We start from the raw sequence: 16,106 nt of genomic DNA, 5'->3' as shown, positions 1-16,106 counted from the left end.
AGGCCAGTGGGGGGGTAGTGAGGGATGACCAGGTTGGTGGGGGGGCAGTGAGGGGTGACCAGGTGGGCAATGGGGAGCAGTTGGGGGCAACCAGGCCGGCGGGGGGGAGGGACAGTTAGGGGTGACCAGGCAGGCAGGGGGGCTGTTGGGGGCCACCAGGCTGGCAGGGAGAGGCAGGGGGGGCAGTGAGGGGCTAGCCAGAACTGTCATGACATTTAAGTGAGTGAACAGACATAAGAGGGTATAGAAAATGCCCAACACATAGTGCTAAAACAACTGTAGTAAATATTATTAGTATTTGATCATTACCACCACAACTAGCAGTTTCCCATGTCATACAACAGTCTCTGAGCTGAGCTGTCTCCTCATATTCTGCCCCAGTGCTCATGTGGCCAGAAAGGCAAGGAGAGGGAGGAGAGTGCTGGAGAGACAGGGGTAGGTGACCACCTGCAAAATGGGGCACAAGGTTTGGGGGCTGCCCCCGCCTCAGCTGCCACAAAGCTTCTGTGTTATCACATTTCCCCTCAGTGGGAAGGTCTTCATGAAGGGTTGGGGCTGGGTCCTTGGTATAGCATCTGCCTATCAGGATGAGTTCCAGGCTTGGATGGCCCCACACACCATGTTTGGGCAAAGGCCAGGCCCAAGGGGCTATGCAGGGCTGAGGGAGACCCATTTCTGGGGACCTTCCCAGCTGATATTGCTCCTTTTCTGGAAAGATTTTTTGGAAATCTCCATTGTTTTTGCTCACCCAGTTCCCTAGCCCCCTCCCCTTTTTTTTTGTCAAGCAGCCTCCTCCAGGTGGCTCTGATGGAACTGTCAATCACAATGCCTTGCCCTGCCCCTGCTCCCTGGGTGGAATGCATTATCTTAGATCTGGCCAGTTTCCTCTATCATCCCTGATGACAATGGTTGGCCCAGGATGTGGACTTTGTGATCTAAGCAGAGCCAATCAGAGTCCTTCCTAGAGATTCAGCAGATAAGAGTATCTTCCCTGTAGAGAGGAAGGCATAAAGATATAGAAGAATTGAGCGGCCAGTCTCCATTTTCCTGTGACATGAAGAGAGTTTGTTGGAGGCAAAAGAGAATGACATTCACAATCTAAAAAGAAGCTGAGCAGAATGGAGAGATGAGGAGGCAGAGTCCTCTGGTGACGTTGTTGGAGTGCCTGGGGCCACCACGCCAGAAGCTAGCCCCACCCCTTGGTTTGCAGATACATGAACCAATGAATTCTCTTTCTGGCTTAAAAAGTTAGAAGTAGATTTCTGTTACTTACAACTTTAGAGCCTAATCAAGCAGGGTGTCCCCAATAAGCCTTGTTCCTTAGTCACAGCTGACATGTAACCCAGAGGAAGGCCTCTGACTAAGCCAGGACGATGGGATTCTCCATTCAGGATGAAGAAATGCAATGGGAGTGTTTTGAGCCATCAGTATCAACATCAGTGCTTTGGGCTGAGATTTCCCAATTCCTGCCCTGCTCAGGCATGTTGCCTTAAGTCTTTTTTCCACTCTGCAGGACACCTCATGGTCCTGAAAGAATCCTCTGCATACCTCCCTTTAATAATTTCTTGCAAATAGAAGACCCAGGGCTCTGCAGTGAGACACACCAGATTCTAATTCTGGCCTGGACACTCACTCACTGATCTTAGACATGTTTAATTTCTCTAAGTCTTAGTTTTCTCTTCTGTGAAATGAGGAGACTCGTGATCGTGAGGTTATCAGGAGGATTACAAGAGATGAAGCAGCTGAAGCGCTTGCCCATAGAACCTGGCACGGAGGAAGAGTGCACAGATATGAGCAGCTATGATTTAGGTAATAGGGAACCTACCTCTCGGGTCCGGAAGATGATCCTATACTGGTACTGAGGCCCATGGTCCTTGTGGTCCTCCAGCTTCTCCCGCTTGATGCTCACGGCCACTGGCCCTAGCTTCTCATCCACACCAAAGTAATTGGCATGCTCTGTGAGAGAAGAGTAGGTGAGTTCAGAGGCAGCTCTCTGGTGATATCCCACGGCAGGCCTGCTGAGGGGACGGCGGGTCACGGCAGGCTCTCAGTCCGGTCACGGCCACATTCAATGGAGAGACCGTAAGAGGTGAACACCCATCTTACTATACCATGTCTGCCAAGTCACACAACTTGAGCCTCAGTGCTCTCTCAGAAATGAGGGCCCTGACATTACCCACAATTCATAGAGCTGATGGGAGGGTGAAATGAAGCTACAAATATAAAATGCTCAGTGTGGTACACAGCACCTAATAACCCAGTGTCATTGTGATTCTTCTGTATTTGCAAATGTTCATCAGTTTAGCTGCCAAATTACCTCTCATGAAATGGCTAACACTCTAGAAGTGATTAAGATTCTAGCTAAAGAGCCTCTGAAGTCTGATTAGCTATGTCAGACGTTTGGCCCAAGTCACTCGATAGTCTTCTCATCAGTAAAATGGGATCAGTAAGGATGGACCCACTTCTCAGTATGATTGTGAGAATTAAGTTAAAAAGTACTAAACACTCAGCACAGAGCCAGGCACACAGCAAGCAAATGAGCAGTGCTAGCTATTACTACTCCCAGGGCATGATGTTTGTCAGAAAAAGGACCATGATTCAGGTCGATAAGCATCACCTTTATCTGATCGCATTCCTATAGACCCAGGAAACTTAACCACTACTCTTTTTTCCCCTTGTGCTGACATAGCCATTAGAGTCATGGAGGAAATCTCTTGCTCGCTCCAGGAAATGACAGCTGTCTCACCCTTTTTCTAAAAAATACTGCTGTTTTATTATGCTTCCAGCAAACTCTTCTTCCTGATGTATACCCCAAGTATCTCCTGCCTGTGGTGGTTACCCACCAACAGTATGACTTGACCCAAGTCCATGAAGTCAGCATCTACGCACTGCTAGAAATACCTTCCAATCCCAGTGCTCTGATGTTGAACTGATGGTGCCTATTTTCATGAGATGCTTTTGCAAATCAAAGGTTTATCTAAGGCCCAAATAATATGTTAGTTAATAACCCAATCAGAACAGCACCTATAGTGGGTTCAATAATTTCCCCAGCTGGCAGAGAACAGAGTAAATACTATACTCCACAAATACCAGTTCACTCCTGAAGCGGTTGCTGTGTTTGTTTTTTTAATACACTAATGCATACCCAGGTATCTCCTAATTGGTCCTGGCATACAGTAGGCACTCAATAAATAATGACCAATGACTAATTAATTTATGAACTTCCAGGGCTACAAATAAATACTTTTTTAAAGAAAGCTGCTTTTTAAAAAGTTGCATGAGTACTTACTACCAGCCTAATGAAGAACTACATGTTTTAATGTACAATCCTATTTGATCCTCATTACAGTCCTTTCATGTAGTTATTTCTAGGTGTGAGCTGAAAAGAATGTATCCTCTGTTAATTAGGTACAAAATTAACATGCATAACTGTATACATATGTATATGTAATATGTACACAAAATGAATATGTACTAATATCAAAACCCAGTTTTGATGGGTTATTCAAATCCACTTCCACCTTATTGTTTTGGCTCCTAGATCCATCAATTTCAATGAGAGGCCCTGTCAGCTGCTGCCACCGATTATGGATTTGTTCACTTCTCCCTGTATGCATATACATATGCCCCTAAACCAGGTTGGCAAATACAAAGGTTCACAGCTATTAGAGCTTTGTGGTGAATTTTTAAATATCAGCATGAAATGGCCTTTTCAGTTCCTCCTAAAAGAGCTTTTAGCCTTGAAATCCGTTTTGTGTAATACTGATGTTGCCTTACCTGCTTTCTCTTGGTTAGAAACTAACTGAAACTTCTTTTTTAATCCCTTTATTTTCAATTTCTGTGTCACTTTGTTTTTGGGCATGTGATACCACTACTATCATGTCTATTTCTCACAGGAGGACATGGAGTCTAGAGGAAGAAATGTGTCATGTAGTTAATAAGCTATGGGATGAACACCCCAAACCCAGGGCTGCCTGACTCGAGACTGTACTCTGAGCCTTGTGGTTATGCTTGAGTAGGACACTGCTTTAAAATTTTTTCAACTAGTTGCTATGAAGTATTAGCTGCCTATCCATTCGTCCCTTCTTCCTTTTTAGGAAAACCCTCTAATCTTGGGGGAAGAAAAAAGAGGGATTATGTCTAGCTAAAAATCTCTATTACTCAGCCTGCCTTGCAGATAGGAGCAGACAATAAGCAGTAACAGTTGGATGGGCTTCTGAGAAAACTCTTTAAAAGGGATTGACTTGACAGGAGGTCTGCCTTTTTGCCCTTATCCTGTCCTCTCTTTCTCTGTCTGGAAACATGCATGAAATGGCTAGAGCTCCAGCAACCATCTTGGACTGGGAGACCACCTGGAGACCATGTACTCAGATTGGCATTCCACTAATGCTGAGGGGTAACAATGCCAGCCCTGGGCTGCTGACCTCTGAACTTGTTCATGAGAGAAATAAACTTCTATGCTGTGTAAGCCTGTTATTGGTAGTTGTAAGCAATTGTGAATTGATACAGTTACCATCATTTAAACATTAGAAGAATCTACATTTTAAAAAATCTGAATTTTAGGAGAATCTTGAAAAAAATCATAAAGGATGGCAATCCTGAGTTTGTCTGCATTCCCTACATGACAACCACGAGCTGGAGCTGAGCAGGAGCTGCCCTTTGCGTAGTCCCTGCTTGGTGTGCTTCACTTCTGTACGTGTCCTGCCTGGGTTTGTGGTCTCTGCCCTATGCTATGTTGCGTGGAATTGCCCCACCAGCACCAATAAATTTAATGATATATGAAGCCTGTCTCTCCCTGGTGTTAATGACTTCAAAACATCAATAATTCCACTTTCAAAGGGGATCCAGAACCTGCCTGTTTCTTCCCTGCCCCTATCCTAGATGTGTCAATCATCTCCTTCTTGGCTCTCTACCCCCAGAGGGAGGCTGTGAACATAGTCAGATCAGGCCTCTCCTGCTCAGAACCCTCCTGCAGTTCCATCTCACTTGGGGTAAAAGTGAGAGTCCTCACTATGGCCCACAAAGTCCCACATGATCTGCCCCTGTCACCTTTCTGCCTTAGCTCCTTCTCTTCCCCCCCAGTCACTCAGCCCAGCAACAATGGCCTTCTTCCTATTTGGTGGTTCAGGACTACTGTACTTGTTCCCTGTGCTGGAAACACTGTCCCTAGTCTTCCTCCCCTCCTCCTTCAGCTCAATACTCAAATGGCACCTATTAGGAGGTTCTCCCTAACCATTCCCTATTGAAAATCGTAACCTCCCACCCTGACACTTAATTTTTCTCTTGGCTGCTTTACTTTTCTCCATAGCACTTCCTACCCTATGATACCTTATATATTTTATCTATTTATTTAGTTTTAAAAATGTTTTTATTGATTTCAGAGAGAGGAAGGGATATGGAGAGACAGAAACATCAATGATAAGAATCATTGATAGGCTGCCTCCTGCACACCACCTACTGGGGATCGAGCCCACAACCCGGGCATGTGCCCTGACCAGAAATTGAACCGTGACCTCCTGGTTCATAGGTCGATGTTCAATCACTGCCACATTGGCCAGGCTATTTATCTAATTTTATTGTTTGCCTTTCACCCACCCCTAAAACATTATAGTGCTAGGAAACAAGGTTTTTGTGTTTAACTGGCCAATACTGTATCCCCAGGTTCTAGAGAGTGCTGACACGGTGAGCCAGGCACATATTTGCTAAGTGAATGCCTATCTATTGCCTCACATAGCTCAAGGTTTTGGCGTGCCAGCCCTGTGTCCTGACGCTTGCTCACTAAATCTTCACAGCTCTGCTCTGACATAGTTCCCAGCACACAATGAGTGAATGAGCAGGGGAGTCTCAGAGACAAGCCACCACCCGCCCGCCTGCCCCAGTCACCTTTGCCCACGAAGTAGTCCTGATAGTAGCGGGCACCCAGGTCCACATGCTCGATGCTGTACTGCTGCGGGCGACTCTGCGTCCTCTGTTGCTCCTTGGGCACCTCCAGCACAGAGATGCTGGCGTTGGTGCGGTAGGTGCTGAGGCTGGGCTCGGCCAGGCGGCACTCGCTCCTGCCCGAGGAGGCGGTTGAGGCCCGGGAGAAGCTCACATTGCGCTCACACTCGCCACCAATCTCATTGCGGAAGTGCGGGCAGCTGAGCAGCAGGTCATTGCTGTTGTCATCGCCCAGGTCCTGCTCCAGGTTCTCCTTGTAGTTCAAGTCCTCCGTGCTGGTGAAGGCGGGGTCCAGGCCCCCGAGGCCATGGGCCCGCGACACTGTGAGGGACTCCATGGCCGAGGCGGCTGAGGCCCCAGTGGTGGTGTTCCGCCTCTGGGCCGAGGACACCCTGTTGGCGGCTGCCTCGTGGAGGTCGAACAGCATGCTTTGCACATCAAAATGGGCGAAACTCTTCTGGCAGACCCATGGCCTGCTGGCCTCTGGGGGGCTCCGCCCTTCCTCTGCTTCCCCCGGGGACCGGCCAGCGTCACACTCTGGTTTACTGGTCCTCAGCTTCCGGAAGATGGATGAGTCCACTGTGTCCCCACTGCCCGGGCCCCGCACGGGCTTCTTGCGGGCCCTCTCCTTCTCCTTCCCGGGCTGTAGCGGGAGAAGGTTGTCCCTGGTGGGCTGCTCGTGGCGGAGGTCTCCCTTGGCTCCGCTGACGCTCCCTGGGAGGTGTGGGCCTGAATGGGCCTGGAGGAGCTCGGGGAGGTTCTGGGAGCCCTGGGCCTCCGGCTGCTCATTCCGGAACTCATTGAGAATGTCAAAGAAGCTTTGCTCAGGCATGCCCTGCACATCGATAGAGGAGGTGCTCCCGTATTCGCGGAAGAGAGGCAAGGCTCCCATGAGCCGGCCCCCCCTAGGTTCCCCCGTGTCCTCCATGTCACACTCGCTGAGGGTGAGCTCACTGCTGCTGCGATGCCGCAGGGGGAGGAAGGCCCTGCCAGGGGACCGGGGCCACCCGTCCTGGAATTCCACATCTTTGGACCGTCTCCTGGAGAGTCGGTGGAAGGCCCGGGACCCTGAGGAGGCTGGGGTGTTGGCGGCGGGCTCTCCATTCTGTATGCTCCTCATGGAACGGGCCACCTTTGTGGTCTTTGTGCCATCTGTGTCCTGTGAGGGGCTTGGGTTGTTCTGCTCTCTCAGGGCCTCTCTCTTGGGTGGCCAGTCAGCCACTCTTGCACGCACACCCATCTTGGGCACTGTGGGGGTGGTGGGACTGGGGCGGGTGATGGCAGTAGCTGGGCTCTCACCAACGGGCTGGGGCATGCTGCCATTCTGGACCCAGAATCCCATGGGAGCATAGTCTCCTGCTTGGGGCCCGGGGAGGACATTGCCTCCCCTAGCCCCACAGCTGGCTGCCAGGTCCATGCCATCATTGGGAATGGGCCGATAAGTGGTCATAGTCCACAGGCACTGGAATGCTTTGGCCCCTATAAGCTGTGGAGTAACTTTATGGGGTCCTCTGGCCCTCAGCCATTGTTCAGGGCTGCCAGTCCCAGGATGAAGGATGCTGGCTCCTGAAGCCTGACAGGAAGGTTATGAGTCTGTGGAGTCCAATTCTCCACCATCGCTGTGGAAAACTGAGCCAGGACAACCTCAGGAGGCAGGTGTTGTCCCGGAGCTACAGTCTGAGTGGTTCAGCAGGGCAGAGCAAACAGCAGATGGGGGCGAGAGCCAGCAGGCTGCAGGGGTGCCATGCTGAAAAGGGAGAAAAGGCAAAGGTGAGATGTGACGTTACTGCTTCTAGAGAGTGACTTTTTTGGACAGCTTCACTCACTTAAAAAATCTTTTTATTATGGAAATTTCCAAACATACCCCAAAGCAGAGAGAAGACTATGAAGAGCCATCCCACCAATTTCAATAGCCATTTATTATAGTACTAGAGGCCCGGCGCACAAAATTCATGCATGGGTACTGTCCCTAGGCCTGGCCTGCGATCAGGGCCATCTTTCCCGGCTGCCTGCATCTGGCCCCGCCCCCGCCATGGGTTGCCCTGTGTGTGTGGGGTGACCAGTGGGGAGGGAGCCTTGGCCTGGCGCTGCACACGTTCCCCACCACCCACCCTGGGTTCCCCATTCGCCATCAGGTGATCGGAGCCTGCTGGCTGGGGAAAGGGACCACAAGGTGATCAGTGCGCCTCATAGTGACTGGTCCAGTGGTAATTCTGGTTGTTCCGCCACTAGGGTCAATTTGCATATTACCCTTTTATTATATAGGATTCTTCCCTCATCTGTGAGAGTTATACTTCAAGACCACCAGTGGAACCCTATGTATTATGCTTTTTCCCATATATATAACTATGATCAAGTTTAATTTATAAATTAGGCCCAGTTTGAGATGAACAACAATAAGTTATAATAAAAATAAAACAATTATGACAATATACTGTAGTAAAAGTTATGTGAATATGCTCTCTTAAAATACCTTTTACTGTACTCACCCTTCTTGAGATGATATGAAACAATGCCTATGTGATGAGATGAAGTGAGGTAGTCAGAATAGTGCCCAATTGAACACTTATGAATAATTTATTTCTGGAATTTTTGATTTAATATTTTTGGACTGTGGTTGACCACAGATAACTGAAACTGTGAATAAGGGGGGACTATTGTACTTGCCATTGCTGTTTTATCCATCCACCCACTCCTACACTTTTTTGGAGACTCTTTTAGAGTAAATCCCAGACAGCAGGCCATTTCACCTATATGAATGGTTTAGCTTATATCTCTAGTAGATAAGGCTTTTAAAAATGTAACTTCATCACACCAATCTAGATTAACGAGAAGTCTTTAATACCACGTAATATTCCATCTGCACTGCATTTCCCCCATTGTCTCAAAGGTGTCTCTGAGGTTGATTTGTTCAAACCAAGATCCAAACAAGATCCACATTCGGCTTTGGCAGATACATTTCTTCAGTCTCTTCTACTTTATAATGCCACCCCCTTTACTTGATGCTATTTATTTGTGGGATCACTTGTGCGCAGAGTTTCCCACTTCCAGGATCTGACTGACTTTCTCATGGAACACGCTCTGCTGCCCTCTGAGTCCTGTCTATTGGTGGCTGTATACAGAGGCTGGACTGTTGTTGGCCTGTTCTGCAATCTGCCGGACTAGCTACCCCACTGGAAAGGAAATGAGAAGGGCAGATGTTACTGTGAGCACTGGGGGAGGAATGTCTCTAGAAACCTGAGGTGGTAAATCTCTTATTTCTGAGATCTCCTCAATGGCTCCTGTGTTAGAATAAAGTTTAAATTCCTTCTGCTGGCCCCCAAATGTCATAGGATCTGACCCCTGCCAGTCTCCCTGATGCCACTCACCATCCCCAACCAAGATCCCATCACATGGGTCTTCTTTTCTATTATTCTGACATAGAAAACCCCATTCAGGACATCTGGGTAGCCTTCCTTGGTTCTTCACCAAGCTGGCTTCCCTCCCATGGTGCCAGCTCTTCAACAAAGCTTCCCAAACCACGCTATGAAGACACAAAAGCCTGGTCTCCTCAAAGCCTTTCTTTCTGTCACCAGCCTCCTCTGCTTTGTTTTTGCACCAATTGAAATTATTTTTGTTCATTATCTTTTTACGGACTCTTTTTACCACACATCAGTTCCAGAATGGCAGGGGTGTCTGTGTTGGTCACCCATGTATTCCCAGTCCCTAGAACAGTGTCTAGGACTATTCATTGTATGAATGAGTGAACAGACAGCTTCTAACTTGACATTCAAGTGTACCCCGAATTGTAGACCTCTGGGGAAGCGAATTTGTGCTTCTGCACGGCAACCTGAAGTACTCTGCAGGATCATCTCCCTTCGTCTCTACCTTGAACTTCTGGAAGATGAAACCCTCTGCTGCAGAAGAAAGGGAAAGTGAGTCATGGTCTGTGGCAGAATCTGTTGGTTGCCTGATTTGCTCAGAGCAGCGGAGTTTAGGTTGGGCTGGGTATCTGGTTCAAGGTGACCAGTAAGTTTTCTTTCCTTTGGAATTTGGAGCCAGACATGGCCACTCTGGTCAGTGAGTGTTGGTATTCTCTCTCCAAGTGAAGAACTGCAAGGCCTCCTGTTGTGAGTATATGTGTACATGTGTGACTTGACAGAAAGGGGAAAGCATGAAGCAGATTCATGGATAAAAACTGGGGTGAGCCTGTATCCTCTGAGAAAGTGAGAACCTGGTTCCCATGGAGCATTCCTAAGGGTACTGCAGGGAGGCATGCAGGAGATGGGGCAGAGAACAGGGGAGGAAAGTGGAAAGCCCCCAGGGATGGGTTGGTTAAGGGAGGCAGGAGTGAGGCCAGGTGAAGCTATGGTGACCTGGACAGCAGAGGTGTGTTCTAAAGAGGCAGGTGGGCCGCCTCAGCTCTAGCAACCAAGCCTTGTATGATGTAGATGCCAGACCTTCAGATTTTTTAAGAGAAACCAGAAATCTAGAATTGTATGCAATATCTCCCAATATGAAATTACTAGTAGTGGCTGCCTCTGGGGAGGGGAGCTGGGTGTCCTGCCCACCTCCTACCCCCGCCCCGCTTAATTTTTCTCCTGAGTACTTATGAACACACTCAGTTCTTATTATTATTCCCAGCCCCCCACTCCACAAGACCCTGTGTATCCCCAGGATCTGTTTTGAACGGGGGGGGGGGGGGGAGGGAAGGGAAGGAGCTATACTGGCTACATTTTACCAATTATTTGCACGTATTTCTTAGCCACTAAATAAATACTTCTTAAAAGCATTACCAGCAAAAACCACAATGAGGGTAAACAAAATAAGTATGTGGGCCAGATCTGGGCAGGGGCTGCTGGTTTGAGACCTCTAGGGTTTTTGACATCTGCCAGAGCTGAGGCCATGATGCCCTACACCCTACTGGGCGCGGGGTCCCAGGCCAGGCTCAGGTGTCTGGCCAGTCAAGGGCACTGCTTGCACTAAGCAGGGCAGCTGCACCCTTGGGCCAGGTTGGCAGAGTGCAAAGAACTAGTCCTTTGAAGCCACATTTGGTCTAGTTGGGAAAACCAGTCACTGAGATGTGACCCGGAGTTGTTTACACAAGCACCTCCTGACAGATGGGCTTTGCTGATGGCATTTTGTTTTCAGCTCAGTTGGAAAACCCCAATCCGTTTTGTTCCCTTCTGCGAAAACACACGGATGTTCTCAAGGCCCTGGTCTCTGCACAAATCTGCTCTCCGAGTAGGTGCAGCCGAGTGTCCCTGTGACACTCTGAGGCTGGGTGATACCCACAGCCTCTCTGGGATTCAAGAACTAGTGCACATTGGGACATTTCCAGCTGTTCACTGTTGAGTGTCACCTTCCTAAAAGCACCCTGATTTTCCTATGGGGACCTCCATTATGAGACATACAGCCTTGGTTTAGAACATGGTGTGCCATGGCCTGGTTACTGAAACTGTGACTCAATTTTAATCTATAAATGGGGATAATACCACCTAACCCACAGTTACTGCTACTATTAATCACTCCTTCATGTATCTTGGGCAAGAGCTCCATCGCCTCCCCACAATTACACCACAGCCAGGGGTAAGCACAGGACCCCGGCTTAGCCAGCAAACCAATGTTCTCTGCTTAATCTGAGCAAGGTTCAGAAGAGCATGGAAGCTGGGAAGTGTCCTATAATGGTGGGGGATGGTGGACCTGGCTTTTCCTGTGGCATGGCTTTTGCTGGGGACCCTTGGTTCCCTCCCTCCAGTGTTCCTGGGCTCCTGCCCGTTTTCTGTGTTGTTCCTCTGGCCCTGTTAATTCTATAAGCCAAGATCGCCAATGTGGCTTCTGCTGTTGCCATCTGAGGACCTTGATTAATACATGGCATGGTGTGCAAGGAAGGAAGCTGGGAATGGTAGACAGGGGGAAAAATGGGGCCAACACAGCAGCACAATGAGAAGTCAGCAGCAGTGGGACAGTCACATGGGATGCATTTGGCTGCAAGTAGGAGAATATCATCCAACAGTGGTTCAGGTGACAAAAACATTTCATTATCTCATGTAACAAGGAAGTAGATATGACAGTTGGTACAGTGGATGATGTCAGGCACTTTCTCTTTCTCTCCCGCCCACCTCGCTCAGTGTGTTGCTGGTTCTCAACATTGACTTGTGGCCTCGTGGTTGCAGCTGGCGGCCATAGCTAAGCTTCTCACTGAACCATGGGCAAGGAGGAAAGAAAGAGTTAATATAAGAGTGTTCTTTCTACCTATCTGACCTGATCAGGAAGGAGAATCTGCCAGAGCATTTCCCCTACCTCAACAGACTTCCTTTTTTAAAAAAATATATTTTATTTTTTACAGAGAGGAAGGGAGAGGGACAGAGAGCCAGAAACATCAATGAGAGAGAAACATCGATCAGCCGCCTCCCGCACACCCCCCACAGGGGATGTGCCCGCAACCAAGGTACATGCCCTTGACCAGAATCGAACCTGGGACCCTTCAGTCCTCAGGCCGACGCTCTATCCACCGAGCCAAACCAGTTTCGGCTCAACAGACTTTCTTTTATGTTTCATTGGCCAGAATGTGGTCACTTGTTAGCAACTCCAGTCGCCAGAGAACTGGGAAAGCCAGAATCTGTGACTGTCCTGAGTGCCCTTGGGTCATGAGGACTTATCCCTGGGGATGGCCACATCCAAGGGCTCAAAGTGGAAACATCAATGTCCTCTTTCATACTTCCTTCCCCTCACTCCACATATCCAATCACCACCCATATCCTGCTCTCTCCCACAACCACGCTGGTCTGAGCTGCCTTGACTGCTCACTGACTGACAACACCACAGCCTCCCTGCTGCCTCAGGGCCACTGCACATGCCATTCCTTCTGCCCCTTCCCTTTCCTAGGTAATTCAAGACTCAGGACAAACGGGGACACTTTCTCCACATGACTATCCCCTCTCACCAACCTTGTTCGATCTCCAACCTGAGCTCTCAGAGCACTCTGCTTTTCTCTTTGGGGTACCTGCATCAATATATATATAAGTAACTTACCATGTAATTAATTGTTTGCTATATGTAAGTGTGTGAGTCACTGAAGTGAGGGTCTTAATCACTGCCTGCACCCCCAGCACAGACCTGACAAATAGAAAGCCGGAATAAATAGCTGGTGAATACATGGATGGATGGACCAGGAAGCACTGACACAGCAGGGGTCTGTGACCTGAGGGCAAATAAAGCTTGCTTGGTGTCCAGGTGGATCTGTCCCTGGGAAGAAGCTGGAAGTAATACATGGGGAGAGGGAGAGGGAGGGCACTGCGGGGAGCCAAGGCCTCCTTCCCAGGTAGCCTTCTGTATCCAGGGCTGCCCTGATCTGCTGAAGGTGTTTCTCCTTCATAGAAATGTGATCCAGTCCCAGTGACGGGGCTTATCCTGGTAGCCCAGAGCCAGGGCCATGGGGAGGTGTCCCCTCCAAGGCCCTGTGGGGTTGGGTGGGTTAGACTACGGTGTTGCTACCTCCCCCGAAGCACATGTGAATTGAGAGCTTCCTGTTCTAATTCTGGGTGCAGTCCCACTCATTTCCAATGAGACTTTGAAATACAAAATTACGAAAGGATGTTTCCTGAAGAATGGGCCCACCCAGGAGCTGCAGGAGTGCAGCCACGCTTGTGCAGTGGGGATGATGTGACAGCCGGACGAGGGGCCTGAAAGGCCAAATGAGGGCCCCTGGGGAAGCCCTTCTGGGGAGACTTCATCAAGGGCACAACCATTGCTCCAGGAGGCCTGACATTCCAGGGGATCTCACTGGTTCTAGCCAGCCCAGTGCCAAGCCATACGCACGGTGTGGCCATGCCATTTACTTCAATACTGAAACGTTTTGGTAGATGACGCTGCCTGGAACCCCGAGTGCTCCCAATCACTGTGAGGCAACCTTCTGTCTGTTCTCATGGCTGCTGCCGCCCAGGTTGGACTGGTGGTTAAATATTTACATGTTCCCCCACAGGGCTCACGCCTGTGGCCAGGCCAACACACCTTTAGAAGATGGTTTGCCAACATGGAGCCTGACTTGCGAACTAATCCTGGCTAACTGCCACTGAAACCTGCTATGATCACATCTGTTGGGCCCGGAGATTAAATCAATATTTGACAATCCTGATTAAATAGAACCAGGGAATCCTCGTCAAAGAGCATCTGTTCACGCTCTGCTCTTTCCATCCTGCTCTGAGGGAGCCAGCCAGGAGCATCTCTGGCTCTGCTTGTTTTCACCTGAGAACAGCTTTGGAGTGGGGTGCGGGTGTGTGAAGCCCACCAGGAACCCTGTGGAAAGGAAGGCTCCTTGTGGTGGGAGGGGAGTGAGGGAGCTGGACATACACAGCTGGGCTGTGTTATCCTGGGTGTTGCCCAGCTGCCATCAGTAATCACCCAGTCTCCTGATTCAGGGCTGCCAAGAGCCAGGCCCCGTGCAGAGCACTTACCACACAAAATTGGAAAACCAAGGTTCTGAGAGGGGACATTACTTGCCCAAAGTCACAAAGAGAATGAGAGGAGGAGCTGAGCTCTGAACCTGGGTCTGGCTGACCCCAGAGTCTGCCCTGTGACCACTCATTCCATATAAGAACAAAAACGGGTACATATGAAGTCAGGAGCCCAGGTCTGCTCCACTGGGCAAGTTCCCTAAGCTACATGTGACGCTGGCCTCACACCTGGCCCTACTCAACCCATGCAGCATTCCTAGGCAGGGGGTCCTACAGTTCTCCCCACAGAAGGGAGCACTGGGGCTCAGAGTGGCAAGTTACCTGTTCAAGATCACCCCGGGAGGGATGGGTTCAAAGCCAGGTGAGTGACTCTAAGGTCATCATAACCACTTTCATCTCTAAAACCCAGGGACAGAGCTGTGAACACAGTGGCTCAATAAATGCCTGCCCTCCACCTCTGAGTGATTTTAAGGCAGAAATCAGGGTCACACTCTGGAGTCAGATGGCCTAGGATCAAATCCGGGCCCCAACGCTTACCAGAAAGAGAGCAGTGCCACCTCCTCTGACTGCTGGAGGAGCATGAGATAATCCTCATACATCTTAATTTAAAAACAATAATGACGACCAAGCGGCTACACTCACAGTGGGGAGCTGTGGGGAGACAACCAAATGCCTGCAGCAACTGTTCGCTGCTTTATTCCCAGATTCCAAACAGCACTGTGATCAGGGTGAGTCCTCCATAAGTATTTTGAGTCCTTTAAAATGAAAAGAAAAACTAAAACCAACCAGGCAACCAATCGGCCAACTGGCCAGATAATCAACTAGCCTGTCAAGCAGATAACCAACTAACCACCCACCCCGTTAACCAACCAACTAATCAGCAAGCCAAACAGCCAAATAGTCTCATGTTTCTGTGGCCCTGTCCCTTTCTATCTATATCTCTACCCCATCTCTCTGCATCTCTGTGCCATGTTTGCGTCTCTGCTGCCTGGGTCCCTATCCCAGTCTCTCCATGTCCCACTGTTTGTGTCTCTCTCTCACACATGTGCACGCACAGAGGGCCACAGCCCTGCACATCTGTGGCTCCTGAGTCACAATCCTATGTTAACTCAGTACTGAGGATATCCCAAGCCTCTGCCTGGTCCCCCTGTTAACTCCTTTCCAGATTCCAAGTTCCCAACATGTGCCGAAAGGGAGAGACGCTAGGGAATTGCCAAGATTACTGACATAATAAAATAAAATGGGGAGGCCGATACCAAACCATCTGTAAAATAAAAGAATCACTGGCATGTGTGGCATTATTCAGGCCCCTAATTTCTCGTATTCCAGGCAGGAGTCACCACTGCCAGTCTCACTCCACCCTGTAGTGGAATCTTATAAGGAAATTGGCTCCTTTAATCAAATAGCTCAGAAACCCCAAGAAGTAATGAGGAAGAATGGCATACTCTCTCTTTACAATAAAAAAAATTAGTACTTAAACATAGTCCCCCACACTCCAAATTATTTTATATCTACTAGTATCTATATCTACATATGTCAAGTGCAGAACCGAAGACCTGGAAGGCTGACCTGCAGCTGCAAGTGGTCAGCCCAGGGAGGGGAGTAGCAGTGTATGCATGTGTGTGATCCTCCTGTCCTCAACCCTGAAGCTCCCAAACTTCCCAGTCACTTGTCTCCACTTTGGCACAATCACAGACCACCTGTACTATTTTTGACTCAAGAGGGTCCTTT

At 49.1% G+C, this 16,106-nt stretch overlaps 1 protein-coding gene across 5 annotated transcripts in view; it reads right to left on the bottom strand.

The window, feature by feature from the left end:
- Positions 1-16,106, bottom strand: part of SIPA1L3 (signal induced proliferation associated 1 like 3) — a 246,732-nt gene that overhangs the window by 99,950 nt on the left and 130,676 nt on the right. For all 5 annotated transcript variants that reach the window (XM_079799983.1, XM_079799984.1, XM_079799982.1 and 2 more), the window contains 2 exons: positions 5,884-7,687; positions 1,826-1,956 (listed from right to left, as the gene is read on the bottom strand). In XM_079799983.1, coding sequence (XP_079656109.1) covers positions 1,826-1,956; positions 5,884-7,390 — 1,638 coding nt within the window. In that variant the 5' untranslated portion in view covers positions 7,391-7,687. The remainder of the gene's footprint in view (positions 1-1,825; positions 1,957-5,883; positions 7,688-16,106) is intronic.

The sequence above is a fragment of the Cnephaeus nilssonii genome (assembly GCF_951640355.1).
Source record: "Cnephaeus nilssonii genome assembly, chromosome: 20".
NCBI lineage: Eukaryota > Metazoa > Chordata > Mammalia > Chiroptera > Vespertilionidae > Cnephaeus > Cnephaeus nilssonii.
This window is presented reverse-complemented; position numbering and strand designations above follow the sequence as displayed.